Consider the following 19,839-nt stretch of genomic DNA (forward strand, 5'->3'; position numbering starts at 1 on the left):
ACCTCTGATTTTAGTAATTTGAGTCTTCTTTTTTTCTGAATCCATCTAGCTAAATTTTTGTCAATTTTTTTATCTTTAAAAAGGAACCAATTTTTGATTTGTTTCTCTATTGCTTTTCTATTCTTTATTTCATTTATTTCTTTTTTAATCTTTATTATTTCCTTCCTTCTGCTATCTTTGGATTTAGTTTGTTCTTCTTTTTCTAGTTTCTTATGTTGTAAAGTTTCTAGTCCCTTACATTGTCAATTTGAGATTTTCATTGTTTTTTTTTTATGTCAGTGTTTATAGCTATAAGACCTAGTTTCACTGTGTCTTACAAGTTTTGGTGTTGTGTTTTCGTTTTCATTCATCTCAAAGTATTTTCTAATATCCTTTGTGATTTCTCCTCTGATTCATTGGTTGCTTAAGATTATGTTGCTTAATTTCCACAAATTTGTGAATTTTCTAGTTTTGTCTCTGTTATTGATTTCTAACTTCTTGTTGTGGTCTGAGAAGATACTCTGTATGATGTCTACCTTTTAAAATCTATTGAAAGTTAATTTGTGGCCTAACTTATTGTCTATCCTGGAAAATGTCTTATGTGTACTTGAAAAGAAGATGTATGCTGTTATTGTTGGGCCAAGTGTTCTGTGTACGTCTGTTAGATCTAGTTGGTCTGTTTTGTCCTCTATTTCCTTACTTATCTTCTGTTTGGTTGTTCTATCCATTATTGAGAGTGGTCTAATGAAGTCTCCAACTATCAGTAACTATTGATAAGGAGACTTACTTTCATCATTTTGGTATCTGTTTTCTATCTACCTCATAGATTTTTTTTTTGTCTCTCATTTCCTATATTAGTCTTCTTTTGCCTTTAGTTGATTTTTTTTTTGTAGTGAAATGTTTAAAGTCCTTTCTTATGTCCTTATATATATTCTATAGCTGCTTTCTTTGTGGTTACCATGGGGATTACATTTAGACATCCTAAAGTTGTAGTATTTTAATTTGAATTAATTTGGTTAACTTTAGTAATATACAGAAACTCTGTTCCTTTATAGCTGTGTAACCACCCCTACTCAGTTGTTGACAGTACAAAATTGCATCTTTATTCATTGTGTGCCCCAAAACATAAACTAATAAGTCTTTTAAATGTATTAGTCTCTTCAATTACATAGAAAACAAAATGTAGAATTACAAACCAAAGTTAAAATAATACCAGCTTTTAGAATTGCCCATGTATTTACCTTTATTGACATCTTTATTTCTTTACATGGCTTTGAGTTACTATCTAGTTTGCTTTCATTTCATCCTGCAGGACTCCCTTAAGCATTTCTTGAAGAGAAAATCTAGTAGTAACCAAGTCTCTCAGCTTTCGTTTACCTGGGAATAACTAAATTTCTCCCTCACCTCTGAAAGATAGTTTTTCCATACATAGGATTGTTGGTTGACTGTGTGGTTTTTTTTTTTTTTTTTTTCCTTTTAGCACTTTGACTATATTGGCCCATGGCCTTCTGGCCTCCAAAGTTTCTAACAAGAAATATGGTGATAATCTAATTGAGGATCCCTTGTATATGACAAGTGATTCTCATAAGATGCTTTGAAGAATCTCTCTTTGTATTTAGCTTTCAGAAGTTTCATCATATGTCTCAGGGTAGGTCTCTTTGAGTTCATCTTACTTAGAGATTGTTAAGCTGCTTAAATGTTTATATTCATGTCTTTCATCAAATTTGTAAAGGTTTTCTGCCCTTTCTCCCTCTCTTCTCCTTCTTGGAGTCCTATAATGAATATGTTGGTTGATTTGATGATGTTCCATAGGTACTTTAGGCTCTGATCATTTTTCTTCATTTTTTTCTTCCTGTATCTCATCTTGATAATTACTTTCGTTTTATCTTCAAGTTCACTGATTCTTTGCTCAAATTTTCCTTTGATTCCTTCTTGTGAATTTTTCATTTCAGTTATTGTACTTTTCAGCTCTATAATTGTTTTGGTTTTTTTCTAGGTTTCCTATCTCTTTTATTGATATTTCCATTTTGTTCATCCATCATTTTATTGACTTTCTTCACAGCTTCTTTTGGTTCTTTAAGCATCTTTAAGATAGTTGTTCTAAAGTCTTTGTCTTGCAGATCTGCCATCAAGTCTTTATCAAGACCAGTTTCTGTCGATTTTTTGTTTCCTTTGAGTGGGCCATACTTTCCATTTCATTATATACATTGTGATTGTTTTCTGTTGAAACTGGACATTTAAATCTAATAATGTGGTAACTCTGGAAATCAGATTATCCACCTTTCCCAGTGTTTGCTTTTCATTATTCTTTTTGGTTTTTAGATTGTTGTAGGCTATCTCTGTGCCAAGGATCAGACTGAGGTATAAACTTAGGATTTTCTCAGGTCTTTTGTGAGTCTATGCCTTTCTCTAGGCATGCATGGTCACTTTCTAATTTCCCCCATACACTATTGCTTTTGAACTTCCTAGTCTTTAATGCCTGGCTCTACAAAGTGGGGGAAGAGAAAAATAAAGGCAGAGGAAGGGCTCCAGCCCTTTAAATCCCCTCTAAGTCACTTTCACTGGCAGGGGAGGAACTTTCAACAATGGAGGCAGGTGCAACAACAATGGCTTCTCATCTCTTTGTCTGCACTTTCCTATCAGAAGCAGCAGTCAGGGATCAGAATTTAGATCCCAAATATTTGGAATACAGGGTTATTTTGTCCACCCTGAATCATGCAAGCTGTATGCAGCTGCTCCAGGAACTTGTGCACAACTACCTGCAGTGGACCTGGGAGTGGGAGATGGGCAGCTGCTCCTCTTCCAAGAGTTGAAATTGACTGAAATTAACCACATTTTATAGTCCAAGCCTTCCTATGGAAATTGAAAGACTTCAATAGACTACAGAGTTCCAAAATAGTACATCAGACACATTCTGCCAGTGCAATAGTTGTCTAGTGAGACAGATTCCTGGTGCTTCCTACTCTGCAATCTTTTCAGAATCCTATCATTTGTTATTTTTAAACTTCATTAAAAATAATACAGGTAGTCTATTTCTAATAATTCTTTCTTAACATTCTGATCTTCTAAACTAATTTACAACTTTTTTTTAGTCTTATCTTTACATTTTAGCTGGCTTTCATTTTTTTCTTTCTTCCTTCATAGCCTTTTTATTTTATTTCTTTCTTCAGTCATAGCTTTTCCATTATTAGAATTTCAATTTTAATTCATTTCTAAATATTCTGGAACATGTCTTTTAAGTACTTTATTTAGAAAGGTTATCTTAGTGGTGGTATTTTTGTTATTGTTGTTTTTCTGTCTGCTTGGTAATATATTCTATTGACTTCACACATAACTGGCAACTTATCTTGGTAGAGAATGCTATCTCCAAACTTAATGAATATTGTTCTGTGATTTTCTGACATTTAGGGTTGATTAAGAGGCCAAGTCAGTTTAGCTCTCTCTGTAGTCAGCCTACTTTAAATTTCTTTTTCAAGTTTTCTTTGTCTTTGGAGTTTAAAATGCTCACAATGTTTTTTATCTGGATGAAAATCTATTTTCTTAAAGAAATTTTTTTGACAATCTGAACCTTTTGAGTGCCTTTTTAGTTCATATGCAGAAATTGCTTCTGGTAATAGTTTCCACTTGATGAATTTCATGCTTCTCTTTCAAGTACATCTTTTAATTTTAGGATACTGCTGTTTTTTCAGATCTTTATTTTAGGAATCTTCTCTTTGACAATTTAATCTTGGACTATAGTAGGAATGAAATAACAAAAGCAGCTAGTTTTTGTTTGCCCTCCTTGGTTATGCAGCTCTTGTTAGGTGGACATCTTCTTGCTGATGAAGTTCAGTAAAATCTTCCATCATCTTAGTGGTAGAAATCACAGGGGGAGGCTACCCACTTCCAATCCACACCCATAATAAATCACACTTTTTATGGACTTTGGGTGATGATGTGTCAGTGTAGGTTCATCTTTTGGAACAAATGTACCACTCTGGTGTGGGATCTTGATAGTAGGGAAGGCTGTGCATGTGTGGGGGGCAGGGAGTACATGGGAACGCTCCACGTTTCTCTTCAATTTTGTTATGAATCTAAAACTGCTCTAAAAATAACATCAATCTTTAAAAAATTAAAATAACATTTCATGAAGAAAAACATACTTTTAATTTTCCTACCAAAATCTGTGGAATGTTCTTTTACTCTATCTTATAGATGCGGAGTTTTGTTTGTTTTTTTTTTTTTTTCTCTTTTTAATTATCTTATTTTCTAGGTTTTCTGAGGGAATTTCAAGAGGTGGGAATTTTTAGTCAGCCTCCTTTTAATGTCATGTCTGGGACTCAAGTCACTGAATTATTTTTTAAATATATTTAGACCTAGGTCAACAAATTCAAATGCAAGAAAAGGGTTAAATTTCTTCCACAAGTGTTGGCAAAATCTGTAGAAAAAAAAAAAGAGGAACAGCCTTTAATAAAGAAAGTTACAGAGTATACAGTCATTGAGGAGGAAGGCTTTCACAGGCGTAGGAGGGGTTGCTCCTCCTTCCACTGTAACGTGGACCAGCACAGACGGACAGACAAGCAGGGTCATTCCCAGACGTTACCCCTACAGCAGGAACAGTGAAGATGGCTCTCGGATGGTAAGTGATCATTATTCGTGTTTTTTGAAAGGCAGTTATGAGTCAAGTGACCTCAGCGTTAGGCTGAGGTTGAGGATGGTGCTCTGTTTTCTGTCCTTCCTGCCCAAGAATGGTAATTATTTACTAGGGGCATGTTTACACAGGAGCCCAAAGGGAGAACACCTAGGAGAAAGGGGTCTATGCTGTGGAAGGTTAGCTAAAGTCTTGAAGCTGTTCTCCCCTTCTTGCTCCAACACTCTAGCTTGACCTTCAAGGCAGGGGACCTTTTTGAAACATTCCCACCAAAGACATTTGACTACTGGTTAAAGGTGAGAATTATCTGAGGTGTCAAAATGTTTACTGGTTGTTGGGGTTCTTTAGGTGATTCATTTTGATTTTTTTAAACTTGCTTTCCAAATATTTAAATGTTGCAATTATTAATTTCAAGAATCAGGAAATTTTTAAATGTCTGTGTAAGTATAACGAATGATAAGGAGCAAATTCAGTGTACACCAAGGACAGTTTGGCCCGGGGTGCGGGGAATGAGAGAGAGAAGGTGGAAGGAGAGAGGCCAAGGAAAAGGAAGAGGAATAAGAGGTGTAAGAAGAAAACGCAGAACCTAGATAACAGGCCACAGACAGGCCATGGGAAATTCTGAGCAGGGTGAGGCAGTAGAAGGAAGCAGAGTAATCCAATTAGCTACGGGGTATTGAACACGCACTCCGTGTTGCGGACTTTACAAGTGTGATTTCACTGAATGTTAATCTTTGCAGTGATTCTTGGATAGATGGTATCATCATTGTGTTTTACAGAGAGATAACTGTGGCTTAAAGTGGCTAAATAATTAGCTAAAGGTCACACTAGTCATAGGGAGTAAAGCTAAAATCTTTCTGCTCTGCCCTGCACTGCAAGCTTTCTCCGTGCCCTGGCAGGCCTAGAGTGCCTTACTGTAAGTCCCACCCACCCTTCTCTTGGGTGATGGTAGCTAGGGTCACTCGTTATTTATTACTGTTCTTTGAAAATCTACATAACCCACATCTATCCAGTGCTTACTGGTTTGGGAAACAGCTTTGCTGCTTTTATTTGAGAAGCTTAGAATTTAATTTCCAAGTAAAGATTCCTTCTCCTTCCAGTGGAATTTTGAAATGTTACCTCTGTCTGAAGAAGTCAATTTCAGAATGTATCATTTTTGTGGCTCCATAGAAATGGTACCCCTTAACTACGCTAACACTGCGTGCAGATACCTATAGAGCCACAGGCCACTGCTTACATTGTTCTTGTTAAGATTCTGTTTCATGGGGCCCAAAAATTGATCATGAACAGGAAACTTTAAAATATAAATGGCCAATAGTGTTTAGTCTCATCATTATAAGGGCATAATCATATATGTTTGTAAAGTTTTAGTGACATGGATAGTTTCCTTCCCATTGTTTCTCCTAGGGAAAATCTTAGACACAACTTAAATGTCTAAACATAAGTAGTTGGTTAATTACGGAACATCTTTAATGGAATACCATTCAATCATTAAAAATTCTATTGTGGAGCAATTCTTAATGTGTTTAGCTTAAGACAAAAAGCAGGCTGTACAGTTCTACTTCTTTTATACATGATACTTGTGTACACATGATGCTTATCAAAAATACAGATATTTTTATCTTCTATTTTGTGCTTTTGAACTTGGATCACATCTGCAGGCAGAAAAATAAAACTAGGTATTTAAGAAAAAGAAACCAGTAGCTGCTTCTCTCAGAAAAGTGGACAGCTGTATACTGGTACATGATCACTCATAATTTGTGGAATTCCATTGTTTGGGCTTTGGCCCTTTGTGTTTAACTTTTTTGTCTCTTGACTTCTCTTCAAAATATACTCATTCTACCCATAACTCACTAGATCCTGACAGGCCTGTTTTCATAGACAGTTCTGTGTGGAAGAGACCAGAGCACTCATTTCCTTATTTTACAAATGGATTGTACAGCTCTAGAGTGAGCTGCATGGTGAAAGGAAGAACAGTGCAGGGGTTAAACGGCCAAACCGACGAACCAGAGTGCTGGGGTTTGCATCCCAGCTTCTCCCACTTTCTAGCTTTGTGACCTCGGATCAATTGCTTAACCACTGAAATTCTTAGTTTCTTAGTTGTACAATGGGGGTAATTTTGATGTGTCATAGGTGGTTATGAGATTTTAATGAGATAATTCATGTAAAGTGCTTACAACATTGGTTTGATAAGTACTCAGTAATTATTATTAGTTGTTTTTATTGCTATCAGTTAGGATTGAGAAACAGAAAGGAAGCGATTTGTCTGAGATTATACAGCTACTTGATGGCAATGCTAAGACTAGAATTCAGGAAGGTTTTTTCCAGCAGAAGTATTAAATACCCTCGGAGCCTGCCAAGACAGCCTGAGGCTGGGCTCCCAGGGAAGCTGACATGAACTAGCAGAGCCCAAGCGCAAGACTAGCCTCTTCCAGGGAATGACTCTGATCACAGTGGGAAGCCAAATGCTAGAAAAAGAGGATGAAGCTGAGGAAGCTGAGAGCCAAATTAGATGCAAGGATGAAGTCAGGAGCAAAGAGCTAGCCCAGGAGAGAAAAGATGTTTGAGAGACTCAACTGAGGCTTTTCTGGACTACCAGCTGTGAGCTTCATGAGGTCAACATAGTTTAAACACCCAAAGTCTGAGTGGTTAAATAAACAAGTAGGGTGCACGGAGGAATTGTAGTATAGCTGCAAGAAGATGCTTGACACGTGGTACTAACAGAGGATTAGGCGGAGACTGGGAGAGACCAGAGCAAGGAACCCCCCATCCTCCACCCCGAGCCCAGGCATCTATTATGATTATCCTAAAGTCACAGCCTAAGTTTGAGGAATCATTAACAAGCACAAATATGATAAAATTGCTTTAAAAATTCCTCAGGCAGCAGAGTGCAGAACTGATTTGGGGTGACAAGGAAGTCAGTTAGGAAACTATTGGACTAATAGGACTATAGGAAACTAATCCAAGGAGAGGTGCTGAGGACATGAAACTCGGGCAGTTTTAATGGGATCAGAGAGAAGAGGATGCATTTGGGAGGTTTAAGCACTAGAATTGACAGGATTTGGTTTTTGACAGATATGGAGCTTGGAAGGAGAAAAATCTAAGCACATAGTGGCATCCTTCACAAAATGGGGGATATAGGAAGTGGAATGGGTTTGGGCCAAGGGAAAAGAAAGGACAGAAGTGGAGTTCATTTTTTAACATGCTGAATTTGAGGTCCTTTGGAGCAGCTAGATGATGATGTCCAAGTAGACAAGAAGATATACGGGCGTTAAAGCTCAAGAGAAAGGTATGGGCTGGAGTAAGCAATAAGAGTCTTCAGCATCAGGTGATAGTTGAAATTCTCATTGTAGGTGATATCACTGGGGAGAAGGGATAGTGGAGTGAGAAGAAGCCAAGGATGGAACCTGGAAAACTTTGACACTTAAGGAGGTAGATGAGGATGAAGAGTCTGCAACAGACACCAAGGAGGGACTAGAGAGATTGGAGCAAAGCAGGAGAAAAGTGATGTCACAGAAACCAAAGGAGGAAAGAGATGCAAGTAAGAGAAGGATGCTGTGCACCCGAAACTAACTAATATTATAAATCAACTATACTTCAATTTTTAAAAGAGGAGGACATGTCCATGGAAAGACAAAGTATTTTTACCAAACTTCTACACTGAGCACATGAGACACAGGAAAAGTGACTTTAGGGACTGAGTGTTAAGGACTGACTGTGTCCCCTCAAAATCGTATGTTGAAGTCTTAATCCCCAGTGCCTCAGGATGTGACTGTATTTGGAGACAGGGTCTTTACAGAGATAATCAAGCTAAAATGAGGTCATCAGGGTGGGCCCTAATCCAAGATGACTGGTATGCGTAAAAAGAAGGGGAAATTTGGCTACGGAAACACAGCTAGAGGGACGATGATGTGAAGAGACATGGAGTAGACACCACCTGTAAGCCACGAGGAGAGGCCTGGGACGGAGCCTCCCTCACAGTCCTCAGAAGGAACCAGCACTGCTGATACCTTCATTTTGGACTTCCGGCTTCCAGAACTATGAGACACTACATTTCTGTTGTTTAAACCACTCAGTTTGTGGTACTTGGTTGCCAGAGCCCTAATGAACTAATACACTTGGTAAGTGTACATAATCCTTTGGCGAGAGCACATATAGCCAGGAAAAAAAAAAAAAACTGAATAAGTGGAGTAAGTGTCTCAGAGAGGTAGGGGAGGAACCAAAAAAAAAAAAAAAAAAGGATTAGGTCACCTAAGCTAACAGGAGAAAAATATTTCACAAAGTAGAGGGTAGTCATGGTGTCAAATTCTGCAGAAAGGTGAAGTAGGAGAATGACTGAAAATGTCAGGCCAGAAGTCCTTGGTGACCTTTGCAGAGCACTCCAGGCTGAGTAGAGGGGGTAGACCTCAGAGAGCTGAGAACTGAGACAGCAGATGGACCACTCCCCCAAAACACTCAGTGATGAAAGGGGACCTCTTCACAGGACTAAACTCACCTCTGCTGTCCATAAAGAGCCACAAGGAGACACCCTGGAGTCAGGCAGCAGACCCAGAGTCTCCTTTCCTTGCTGCAGCGGTCATTTTATGTCAGAGTTTTGGTACTGACACAGATTCCTCTCTCTCTTGTTAAGCCATGAGAAAGTCGTTATTCAAGTCAGAGAGGAAATTTGTGGTGAATCTGATGATGTAAAGCAGGAAACAAACCCCAGTGGAATTTGGAGGATCACTTGTAACATGTCAACAAACAGGAAAAAACGTAATAGGATTGGAATAGGGAAGTATTAAATCATTTTCTTAGAAAGCGTTGAAGTTAAAATGAGTCTAAAATTTGCTTCCTGTAGTCTCAGAATATTAGTGGGCCAAACAACCCAAATATTACAGTTCTATATTGTTGGGGATCAATTAATCAGGTTTGACTCTACTAAAAGATCTAATAAAGATAAAAAAGAATGCACATTTAGTTAAGTAAATGAATTAGTATCAGCCAGGAAGTAACCATGGGGCAAAACCTGAAATAAATAACCACCCAAAAGATAAACCTAGATCATCGTCTCCATCTTATGACTATTTTCAACCAACTAAGCAATACGTCTTCATCAAGAACTTGATAGTTTTAAGACAGTATGGAGAATATAGAAGAAAACGCTGACATGTGATTTTTATAGTCTAACTGGGGATAGTAACCAATGACCATGAAATTACAAAAGCAGTGCAGTGCAGTTAATAATTAAGTGACTTTAAAATTTGTAAATAATCAAAAAATACTCTTTTCAGTACACATTGAAGAAACGCCAATTCAAGCACCAACGTGATATTTTCATTTATCAGATTAACCAGTAAACAAACAATCCAACTAGAAAATAGGCAAAAGACAGAAAGACATTTCCCCAAAGACGATATACAGATGATAAATAAGCACATGAAAAGATGTTTAACATCACTAGCCATTATGGGGATTAAAATTAAAACCACACTGAGGTATCACCACACCCCAGTCAGAATGGCTAAAGTGAAAATGATGGTAACACCAAATGCTGACAGGGTGCAGAGAAACTGGATCGCTCACACATTGCCATTAGGAATGTAAAATAGTACAGCCACTCTGGAAAACAGTTTGGCAGTTTCTTACAAAACCAAACATACATTTATCATATAACCCAGCAATTGCATTCTTGGGCATGTATCCCAGAGAAATGAAAACCTATGTTCACTTGAAAAAAAACAGTACATGATTGTTCATAGCAACTTTATTCCCAGTACTCAAAAACTGGGGGAAAAATGTCCTTCCATGGGTAAATGGTTAAACAAACTGTGGTACATGTATACAGTGGAATACTACTCAGCAATTAAAGGAGAGAACTATTGATTCACACAAAAACTCGGATGAATCTCCAGGGACTTCTGCTAAGTGAAAATGCCAATCCCAAAATGTCACTGTGTGATTCCATTTTTATGACATTCTTGAAATAACACAGTCATAGAGATGAGAGCAAGTTAGTGGCTGCCACAGTTAGGGGTGTGGAGAAAGGAACAGGTGTGTGGTACAAAGGGATAGCACCAGGGAGCCTTGTGGTGATGGAACAGTTCTGTATCTTGATCATGGAAGTTGTTACATTAATCTACACATGTGGTAAAATTGCATAGAACTACACACACACACACACACACACACACACACAAGTGCACATAAAACTGGAGAAATCTGAATAAGTTCAGTGGATTAAACCAATGTCCATTTCCAGGTTTTGACATTGTACTAGCAGGCACAGAAGTTACCACTGGGGGAAACTGGGTGAAGGGTACACAGGATCTCCCTGTACACTTTTTTGCCAACTTCCTTTGAATCTTTAATTATTTCAAAATGAAAAGTTTAAAATGTAATTAAAAAAAACACAAAATATTCATCTTTGATAAATATTAAAGAAATGCCAGTGCAAATACCAATGAGATATTTTGATTTATCAAGTTAACAATTTGTTTTTTTTAGGGGGTGGGAATAATAATGCTCAGAGTATACAAGAAGAATGGTACTTTCATATACTACTTCAACTTTCCTGGAAAGCAATTTAAGATTCTGTATCAAGAGTCTTAAAAATGCTTATGCATGCAAACTTGGCCCACTGCCTATTTCTCTGTATTTAGTAATTTTTTCAGTTCATTCAGCACCTTTGTTCTAGGCACAATGCCACAAATTAGAAATACCCTGGAAATCAGTAAGCAGGATTTCTCTCTTGAGAGTGCTCAGCTTAGTGGTAAATATATCAAATGTGATGATATTTCTTGTAACAGAAGCGTGCGAGTTTTCCATTTGTCTGTAGGTAGTATTGTGTCTTGGATCAGTGCCAGAGTTTGAGTCAGTCAGACTGGTGTCAAATAATAATAATAAGTAGCTCTGTACTTATTAGCGGTATCACCTTGGGGAAGCTATCTAGCTCCCTGAACCTCAGTGCCTCCATCTGTAAAATGGGGCTACTAGTACTTACCAATGCCATGAAGGTTATAAGAATTTACAATGGATGTAAAGTCTTGTGAAAATGAAATATTTTAGGCTTCACATTTTTTTCTTTAAAATCTATTTTTTCCTGTATTTTAAATGAAGTCTTAAATTTCTTTGGCTCTGCCTTTTCTGATTCAGTTCTAGCAAATGGATTCTTACCTATTACACAGAAGTTGCTAGAACAGACCTCCTAATTAAAGATAAGAAAAGGCCAGGCTCGATGCAGGTGAAAAAGGTGAAAACCAAACAAAAAAGCCACCTAAAATATATTTACATAAGGTAAGATGCCAAAAACATTGAAATGAAATCCTGCCGTATAATTGGTACTTATGTGAGTGTCTTCATGAAGTTGTCCTTGAAACCCCCTTTTAAGCCTTCTGGACTTCAAATATTTTATGTCTGTTATGTCTTCTTTTATTTATAAAGGCTTTTTTTGCTCATTAGTCATCATGAGTAACATTCAAATTTACACTTCTAATTTGAGAAGATATATAAACTATTTTTCTTTATCATAAAAAATGCTTACTCCTCTTGCTCTAATAATGTCACCTTAAGGGATCTAGATAAATAGTAAGAGAGATGTTAAAAGATTTGTGCACAAAAATGTTTATCACACCATTATTTAATATAATGAAAAATAAGAATCGATCTAAGGTAGACTCACAGGAGAAATTTCCTGTTTCTTATATCCTGCATCAGTGTCTGGACGCATTTTTACATGCCAGCATGTCTCACTACCAGGCCACCAGTTTCTACCTCTGCCCTCTGTTAGCACAGCTGAAGTTCAGAGAAGGGGGAGATAATTGTGGCAGGAGTGGCTTAGGAATAAGTTATATGGGGGCCCGGGCTATAGTGGATCAAGGTTAGAAAGGAGGGAGTTGGAACTATTTGTTTATTAACTTATCCAATAGTCTTATTTAATGTTGAGAAAATGAAGTTGAATCAGGTAGAGATCCTGTTAGACGCTACTAAGGGAGGTCTCACCATATTGGGGGGGGGGGCATTATCGTACACTCTGCTACTCATGTATTGTTTCATTGAATCCTTTCAGGAAGGAGGCACTCTTATTATCCCCCACGTTCCACCAATGAAAACTGAATCTTAGCGATGTTAAGTAACTTGCCCAGGTCACGTAGCTGGTAACAACCCAGGAGTCCAGACTCTCATGTGATTCTAGATCGAAGTTCTGAACAAGCATGCTGTGTATCATGGGAGATCGGGGAAGAACAGATTACCTTTAGCAGTGAGAAAGATTTGTAGATGAAGAGATTGGAGCTCGGAGAAAGGCGTTTTGGGTCAGGGTCCAAAACAAGCTCTGACAACCAAGTGACAAAGGCAAGAGTGAAGGAACCAGTGGTCTGGGGTAGAGGTTGAAAATTAAAGTCTGGTAGACCAAAAATAGTATGCAGACTGACAGTAGTCTTTAAAAAAAAAGAAAAAAGAAAAAAAGAACATAAATACAACTCGTTGCCAACATTTAAAAAAATCTGGAGAATCCACATAAATTTGAATTTCCAGCTCCTCTGGGAAATCAGAATACTTGGTAACACTGGACCCACATTCCCATATGGTAACAACCGGTGAATCTAGCAGAGTCTGCCCGACCCCCAGTGGGGCATAATCTCTCCACTGCCCACGTGGCCCACTTTGTTTATTTACATTACCTGCCAGGACCCTGCAGGCACTTGAGTGTAAAAGCCTTGGTCGAGGGAGTGAGGCAACAGCAAGTGGGAAGGAATAAAAATGGAACAAGGCAGGTGAGGCTGGGAGACAGAAGCTAAGGGTACTGAAAGTGTGGAGCCAGCAAGACACTTCCCCTAGGAAGCCAGACCTTAAGGCAGAGGCCACTTATCTTTTTCCCTTCCGACTGAGTTGGGAGTGTTCCCAAGATCTTCACCTGGTGGCTGGAAGATAGTGGATTGGGATTGAGGAGAGAACTTGATTGGGGGCTCAATAGAAAAGGTGGAAAATTTGAGCAGGGACTAGAAGAGTTAATGTGCCCATTCGGTGGCTCACCCAGGACATTGTTTCCAAGAGAATTTCCTGCCTTCTTAAGCGTTCATGGTTGCCAGAAAAAAAAAAAGTTAGGAAAAAAGTCAAGCAGACTCAAACCCAGTCTCTTTCATGCCTCTAGCTGAATTTCACCCATCCTTTACACACTCCTTAGGAATTGATCTGAGGGGATCATTCAGTTCGGGGGGTGGGCCTTAGGAAAAATATGTCCTTATAAAGGAAATATGGGCAGTTTACTTCTCTAAGCCTCAGTTTCTCCATCTGTTAGAAGGTCTCATAATTTCCATTTTTCAGAGGGTAAGGATAAAGTGAGCGAATGGAGGCTTATGCAGTGCGTGGCTCGGAGTAGGAAGGAGCAGCGATGGCTGTGGTAAGCAGGGAGAGGGCTAGGAACTTGAATAGGTGTTGTCCCTGGATCCTTATGATGACTGTGTGAGCTCAGCATTATTTTCCCCCATTGAAAAAAAATTGAGGAACTTGAGGTTTAGAGAGGTTAAGCAAGTTACTCAACATCACACAATTAGTAAGGGGCAGAGTGGAGAGACTTACTCAGTGCCCGACCACACCAAAAAAGTACACTGGCATCTATCCGACATTCTAATGACAGTCATGCAGCATTATCAGCCAGAAATTAAAACAGATTTAATTCTATATCCCACTAAAACCTGGAGGTCACCGGCTGTGTATCCCCAGGCAAGTGGCCTAACTTCTCTGAAACTTACTTCTCCTCGTTTATAAAACTGTGTATGTTTGTTGCACAGATTAAGTGAAGTAACACATTTAAAGCACTTAGCAGGGCACCCAGCTTATAAGCAACCAGCTAACAGATACTAACTTTAATAACCTTTACTGGACCTGTTCCTTTGCTAACCACTAGGAATGCAAAGGGGAATGAAACGTGCCCATTGCTCTTTTGGAACTCAGGACAGGAGCACCATCTGAGCAGTGAGACTTTAGCCCCATGGGGAAACGTTACAAGGGAAGAATAAATAAGGTGACTTGGGAGCAAGGAAGATAGAGATACTGTGAAAAGAGGAGGGAAGGATGGCAAAAAAAAAAAAAAAAGTTTCAGCTGTGAACTGAATCTTCAAGGAATGTGGAATGATCTGGCTCTTAAAGGAAGAGGAGCATTTTGCAGGCTGAGAAGGCAAGAAAAGCATTCCAGGCAGAAGGGACAGTTTGTACAAAGGCAAAGAAGGCAGAAAAGTCCTGAAAGGGCTTGAGAAGGTCAGGGAATAGCGAACAGTTCAAGTGTGACTAGACAAGTTATATGAGTTGATTGATAAAAGCAGAAGAGAAAACTTGGATTCAGGCTGTGAAGGGCCTCATGCGTCTTGCTAAGTAAGAAATGTGACCACTACCCAAGAGGAACCGGGAGCAAATCTTTAAAGCAAGGAAGTTTCATAATCAGATTGTTTTTGACAGAAGATAATGGTACAGTAAATGATAGTGAGAGGGAACCAGCTTGGAGGCTGTTGGAATAGTCCAGACAAGAGGTGACGAAGGTCCTATCACTGGCTGCCAATGAAATGGAAGTGGGTGGTGAGGAAGGGGAAGTGAGGGGGCAACATAAACACGTGTGAAATCCAAGCTGTGAAAATGGCTTGGTCCTGTCTTACCACAGTCATCCCAAAGGACCAAAACAAAAACACAGAAAGCCTCTTTTAAAAATAATCTCTTTTGTTTGTATGCAAATAGTCCAGGCACAGTGAAAATGCAACTCAAGTGTGATGACAAATACAATACTGTGTCTCCAATCCAAGAAATGCGAAGATGGAACTGGTTTACAAATGCTGTCCTTCTTAAAAACTCCACCTCCTCCCATTAAAGCTGTAGCTAACCAGGGCAAGGCTTATTTGAAATGATTTTCAGTCTTAAACCAGATTTGAGGAAATCTATTTAAGGCACTTTCAGAAGAGGCTTTCCTTTACTCACGTCACTGAAGAGTAGAAAGAGCGACATCTTGTTTTGCTGGAAAATTTCTTTCAGGGAGCCACACCTCAGTGTGGTGGTGGATCTTTAGAATCTTCCAGAGAAAGGTGTGTGAAGGGAACCGCAAAAATTACACTTCTGTGGTTCTGCACCACCAACCTGAAAATTGCAAATCCAAGTTGACAAATGCATATTTTAAGGGTTCACAGAAGTCTTATGTGCATTGCTTTTGGTTACGAAGATGATACAGGGAAGTGAGCCTTGGGTGTGCAGTACCCCCTCCCTCGACCCTGTTGTGAAATGGAAGCTTTAAAAAATCCAGGGTTTTTTTTTTTTTAAACAAGCTTAGTCATACTAGCTATGTTCTGTATGCCCCAGTCTATTTTATTTTACTCTGTAGTGCACATTTTATTTATACACCTCTATAAATATTTTGCATAAAAAGGTGCTTTCACAGATGATCGTGCTTCCCTAAATTTGAAATTACGCTGCCATTTGTTAAAATGTGTCAGTTTTGTTATGTATTATATTCCCTCCTCTGCACATATAGGAAAAAATATATGGACTTAACTCTTCTAGCAACTTTTACATTCAGAATATTACCTCATTTTATTTCTTCTGAGTATAAAGGAAATGGCTAATGTCAGAAGCTTTGTGAAAGAAATGACGGTTTCTCAGAATGTGTAAGAGCAGATTCTTAAAGCAAGGGGCCACTAAAATTCAGAGATCACAATCTTCTGAGTTGGGATTTAATGTTCCCAGGTAACACTAAAGATTGAAAAGGATAATAAGTTTGGAATCAGATATTCACTTTGTTAGATTCTGAAAAGTGCCATCACCAATGTTGGCAGTTTATCTTATCAATTTGCTAACTTGCCAGTGTTATGTATTTCATTTGTCTTGGAACGATTTTATGAAATTTTGTTGTTAACTAATAGGCCATCTTTTGTGTAAACTATCAGAGGAAGTCCTGAGACTTGAGATCGTATTGTAAGCCTTACTGGATGGCTAGAGTACAGAATTATTAAATTAGTTAAGGATCACTTAGTCTGCCCTTCCCTCAAGTGAGCTCTCTCTGCTGTGCCATCCATCAGTCACGGTGACCATTTAAAATAGGACATATCTCTTGGGGAGCCTACTCCTGAGATGGAGGGCCTGGGGAAAGTTTTCTTAATTGTGACCTACATGATCTTGTCAGAATCTGTCTCATGCTCTTAAGATGGCATTTAATCATTAAGACGTCATACGTAACTGAAGTTGTTTATGTTGAAAATCACTTGGTGGCAAGTACCTTGCCTCCAAGGTACTCTGTTAGAAGAAATAAAATGCGATAATATTCTTAATGTAAAAATTGCTAGAAGAGTTAAGTCCTTTATTAGATTGGTGCAGGTCTCCCGCACTCACCTGCAGGATCTGGGAGGGCAGGGATCCTCTGCCTTTGCTCACCTGTGATCCAGCACCAACCCAGGACCTGCACTTCATCGGGGCCAGTAAAGCATTTGTTGAATGAATGAAGGCAAATTACAAAGTAGAAATTCCAAATGGTGCAATTACATCTGTGAATTTTTAAGAATTATTGGAAAATGGGAAATGTTAACTGAGATACAAAGATGGGTGGGAACACAGGTGAAGCATAGTATGTGTGTATTTGGATGTCACTAGAATCTACAGTTACTACCAGTTCCCACAGATGCTCTGGCACCAGCCATGGTGCTCTACCCAGACCCTTCCAGGAGGTGTTTGTACAAGCGGCAGGCAGGCAAGGCAGGGGGGTTGCACTGGATGTGGCCTTGCAGCTGTAATCTCAATCTCTGACCATGGGGTGAGTCGTGAATCCCTCAGTTCCCTAAATTACAGTTCTTCTCTGGCTCAACCTTGTTTCCTGACCTGTGGTCCAGTTCCCCGCTGGTCCCTGGGGCCTGTTCCCCAGTGATGGGTCTGGTTCACAGGGACAAACAATGAAGTGTCTCCATCCACCACGCTTCCCAGAAAAACTCCTGGTTCTGGATGTGTCACAGTACACCCCACCCCATTCTGCCCTGTCTCCACCAGACCACTGACCCCTCTCAGCCCCTAAGTCTGGGATGCTGGGGCTGTTGCCCTTACCCTGAGCTTTACCCAGCTTCACCGCCCTCATCTTCCTCACTGGCCCAGACAGCTAAAGTAACAGCTCATCTGAAGGCCCCCAGTACAAAAGTACTTCTTTTTCTAAAATGCATGCATCCTGATGCTTACTCCTTCGACAGTTTTTTCCCTTAACATACCTTTCAATACATGCTAATATAATCTTCAATCCAGATAAACGTATTTTGCTGCTGAAGTTCGGGTGTGTTTTGTTAAGCTGCCATGTGATTTTGAGAGAAAGCGCAGACAAGAATCTTTTGCATTCACTTGATAGAATCTTGCAAATAACTGTTGGTGCCCTTTACCTTTCTGACTTCTTAGAGGACATCTAGGCAAAAGTGTGTCACTGGGTCCTAGTTTCGGTGTTCAGAAGTTGATCAAATACAAGTCAAGAAACAATACACATTGCCTCTTTCTTGGCATGCATGAATGATGGGTGTGAATTTGCATCAGGAGAAAGTGAATAGGAGGAGGTACACCAGGGCAGCTGGGGAGATCGAACAAGCCAGCCTAGGACGGGGGTGGAGCCTGTGCTAGAGGTTGTAAGAGTGAGGGTCTCTGCTGCCTCACTGACCCACTTGCAGGATGTGAATCCTGAAGCTGCAAAATTTTAGCTCAGACAAAGAAATCAATCTCTAATGCTTAATTGTATAAAATTTGTTTTAAGTGTAGGTCAAGATTGTATCTCCCCCTCAAAGAAAAAAGAAACTTTCTATATTTCTAAAAATGTTCCCTCAGAAACATGGAACTGAAAGCTATTTTTTTAATTGATCTGGCCCTTAGAAAACAATGGGGCTTTTTCTTTAATTTACCTAAGGAGCTGACATAAAAATCTATGGTTCTGCGCCAGAAAGATACATAAAATGTCAAAATAGAGGGCAGAAATACAAAACTGGAGATTTTTTGCTGCAACATCTTATGTATGGTGTCTGATTACAAGTGTTACAACATGGAGAAGTGAACCTTTGGACTGTGAAATCAATGCTAATTTTCTTACCCACTAGTCTAGAAGCCTTCTAAATGTCATATCATTCATTTGGTTGCTTTACCAGGAATCAGTGCATGTGGTTAGTGTGTGTGTGTATGTTTAGATTATTAATAGATTTTATTTTTAAAATAGTTTTAGATTTACAGAAATATTAAGCAGATAATACAGAGAACTTCTGTATACTCCGTACTCAGCACCCAGTTTCTCCTGTTATTATTATTAACTAGTCCATACTTTAAGTTACGTTTCTTTGTGTTCTATAGTTCTATGGGTTTTAGCAAATTTATAATAACATATGTCTACTGTTACAGTAGGATAAGAGAGTAGTTTCCCTACCCTAAATATCCCATGTGCTCCACCTCTTCATCCCTCCTCACATCTCTGGGCAACCACTGATCTTTTTACTGTCTCCATGGTTTTGTCTTTTTCAGAATGTCATCTGGTTGGAGTCACATAGTATGTAGCCCTTTCAGATTGGTTTCTTTCATTAAGCAATAGGCAGTTAAAGTTCCTCCATTTCACTGTGACTTGATAGCTCATTTTTTAAATCACTGAATAGTATTCCGTTGTACCATAGTTTCTTTATTCATTCACCTATTGAAGGGCATCTTAGTTCTAGTTTGGGGCAACTATGAATAAAGCTGCTATAAATAGTGATCCACAGGTTTTTGTGTGGACATAAGTTTTTAACTCTTTTGGGTAAATACCGAGGAGAATGACTGCTGGATCATATGGTAGGCTTATGTTAAGTTTTATAAGAAACTGTCAGAAGGTATTCTAAAGTGCCTATATCGTTTTGCACTCCTACCAGCAATGGATGAGAGTTCCTGTTGCCCCATATTCTCATCAGCATTTTGTATTGTCAGTTTTAAAATTTTTAACCATGCTAACAGGTGTGTAGGAGTAGCTTACTGTGGGTTTTTTTAAATTATTGTTTTAATTAGCATTTCCCTAATGCCACATGAAACTGAGCATCTTTTCACGTGCTTATCTGCCATCAGTATATCTTTGGTGACTTTTGTCTGATCAGCTCTTTTGCTATTTTTAAACTGAGTTGTTTGTTTTCTTATCTTTGAGTTCTCTGTACATTTTGGATACTAGTCCTTTATCAGATTTGTGTTTTACAAATATTTTCTCTTAGTATGTGGCTTGTCTTTTCATTCTCTAAGTAGTTGGA

The 19,839-nt window shown here is 38.8% G+C and overlaps 1 protein-coding gene across 2 annotated transcripts in view; it reads left to right on the forward strand.

Annotated features, from left to right (window-relative positions):
- Positions 1-4,444: 4,444 nt before the first annotated feature.
- Positions 4,445-19,839, forward strand: part of CD86 (CD86 molecule) — a 56,964-nt gene continuing 41,569 nt past the window's right edge. The window contains exon 1 of one of the 2 annotated variants that reach the window (XM_010970891.3): positions 4,445-4,597. In XM_010970891.3, coding sequence (XP_010969193.2) covers positions 4,584-4,597 — 14 coding nt within the window. In that variant the 5' untranslated portion in view covers positions 4,445-4,583. Of the gene's footprint in view, positions 4,598-4,758; positions 4,906-19,839 lie in introns of those variants that run through there. The other variant, XM_074364523.1, reaches the window with a different exon arrangement.

Source organism: Camelus bactrianus, chromosome 1, assembly GCF_048773025.1.
Source record: "Camelus bactrianus isolate YW-2024 breed Bactrian camel chromosome 1, ASM4877302v1, whole genome shotgun sequence".
Lineage (NCBI taxonomy): Eukaryota > Metazoa > Chordata > Mammalia > Artiodactyla > Camelidae > Camelus > Camelus bactrianus.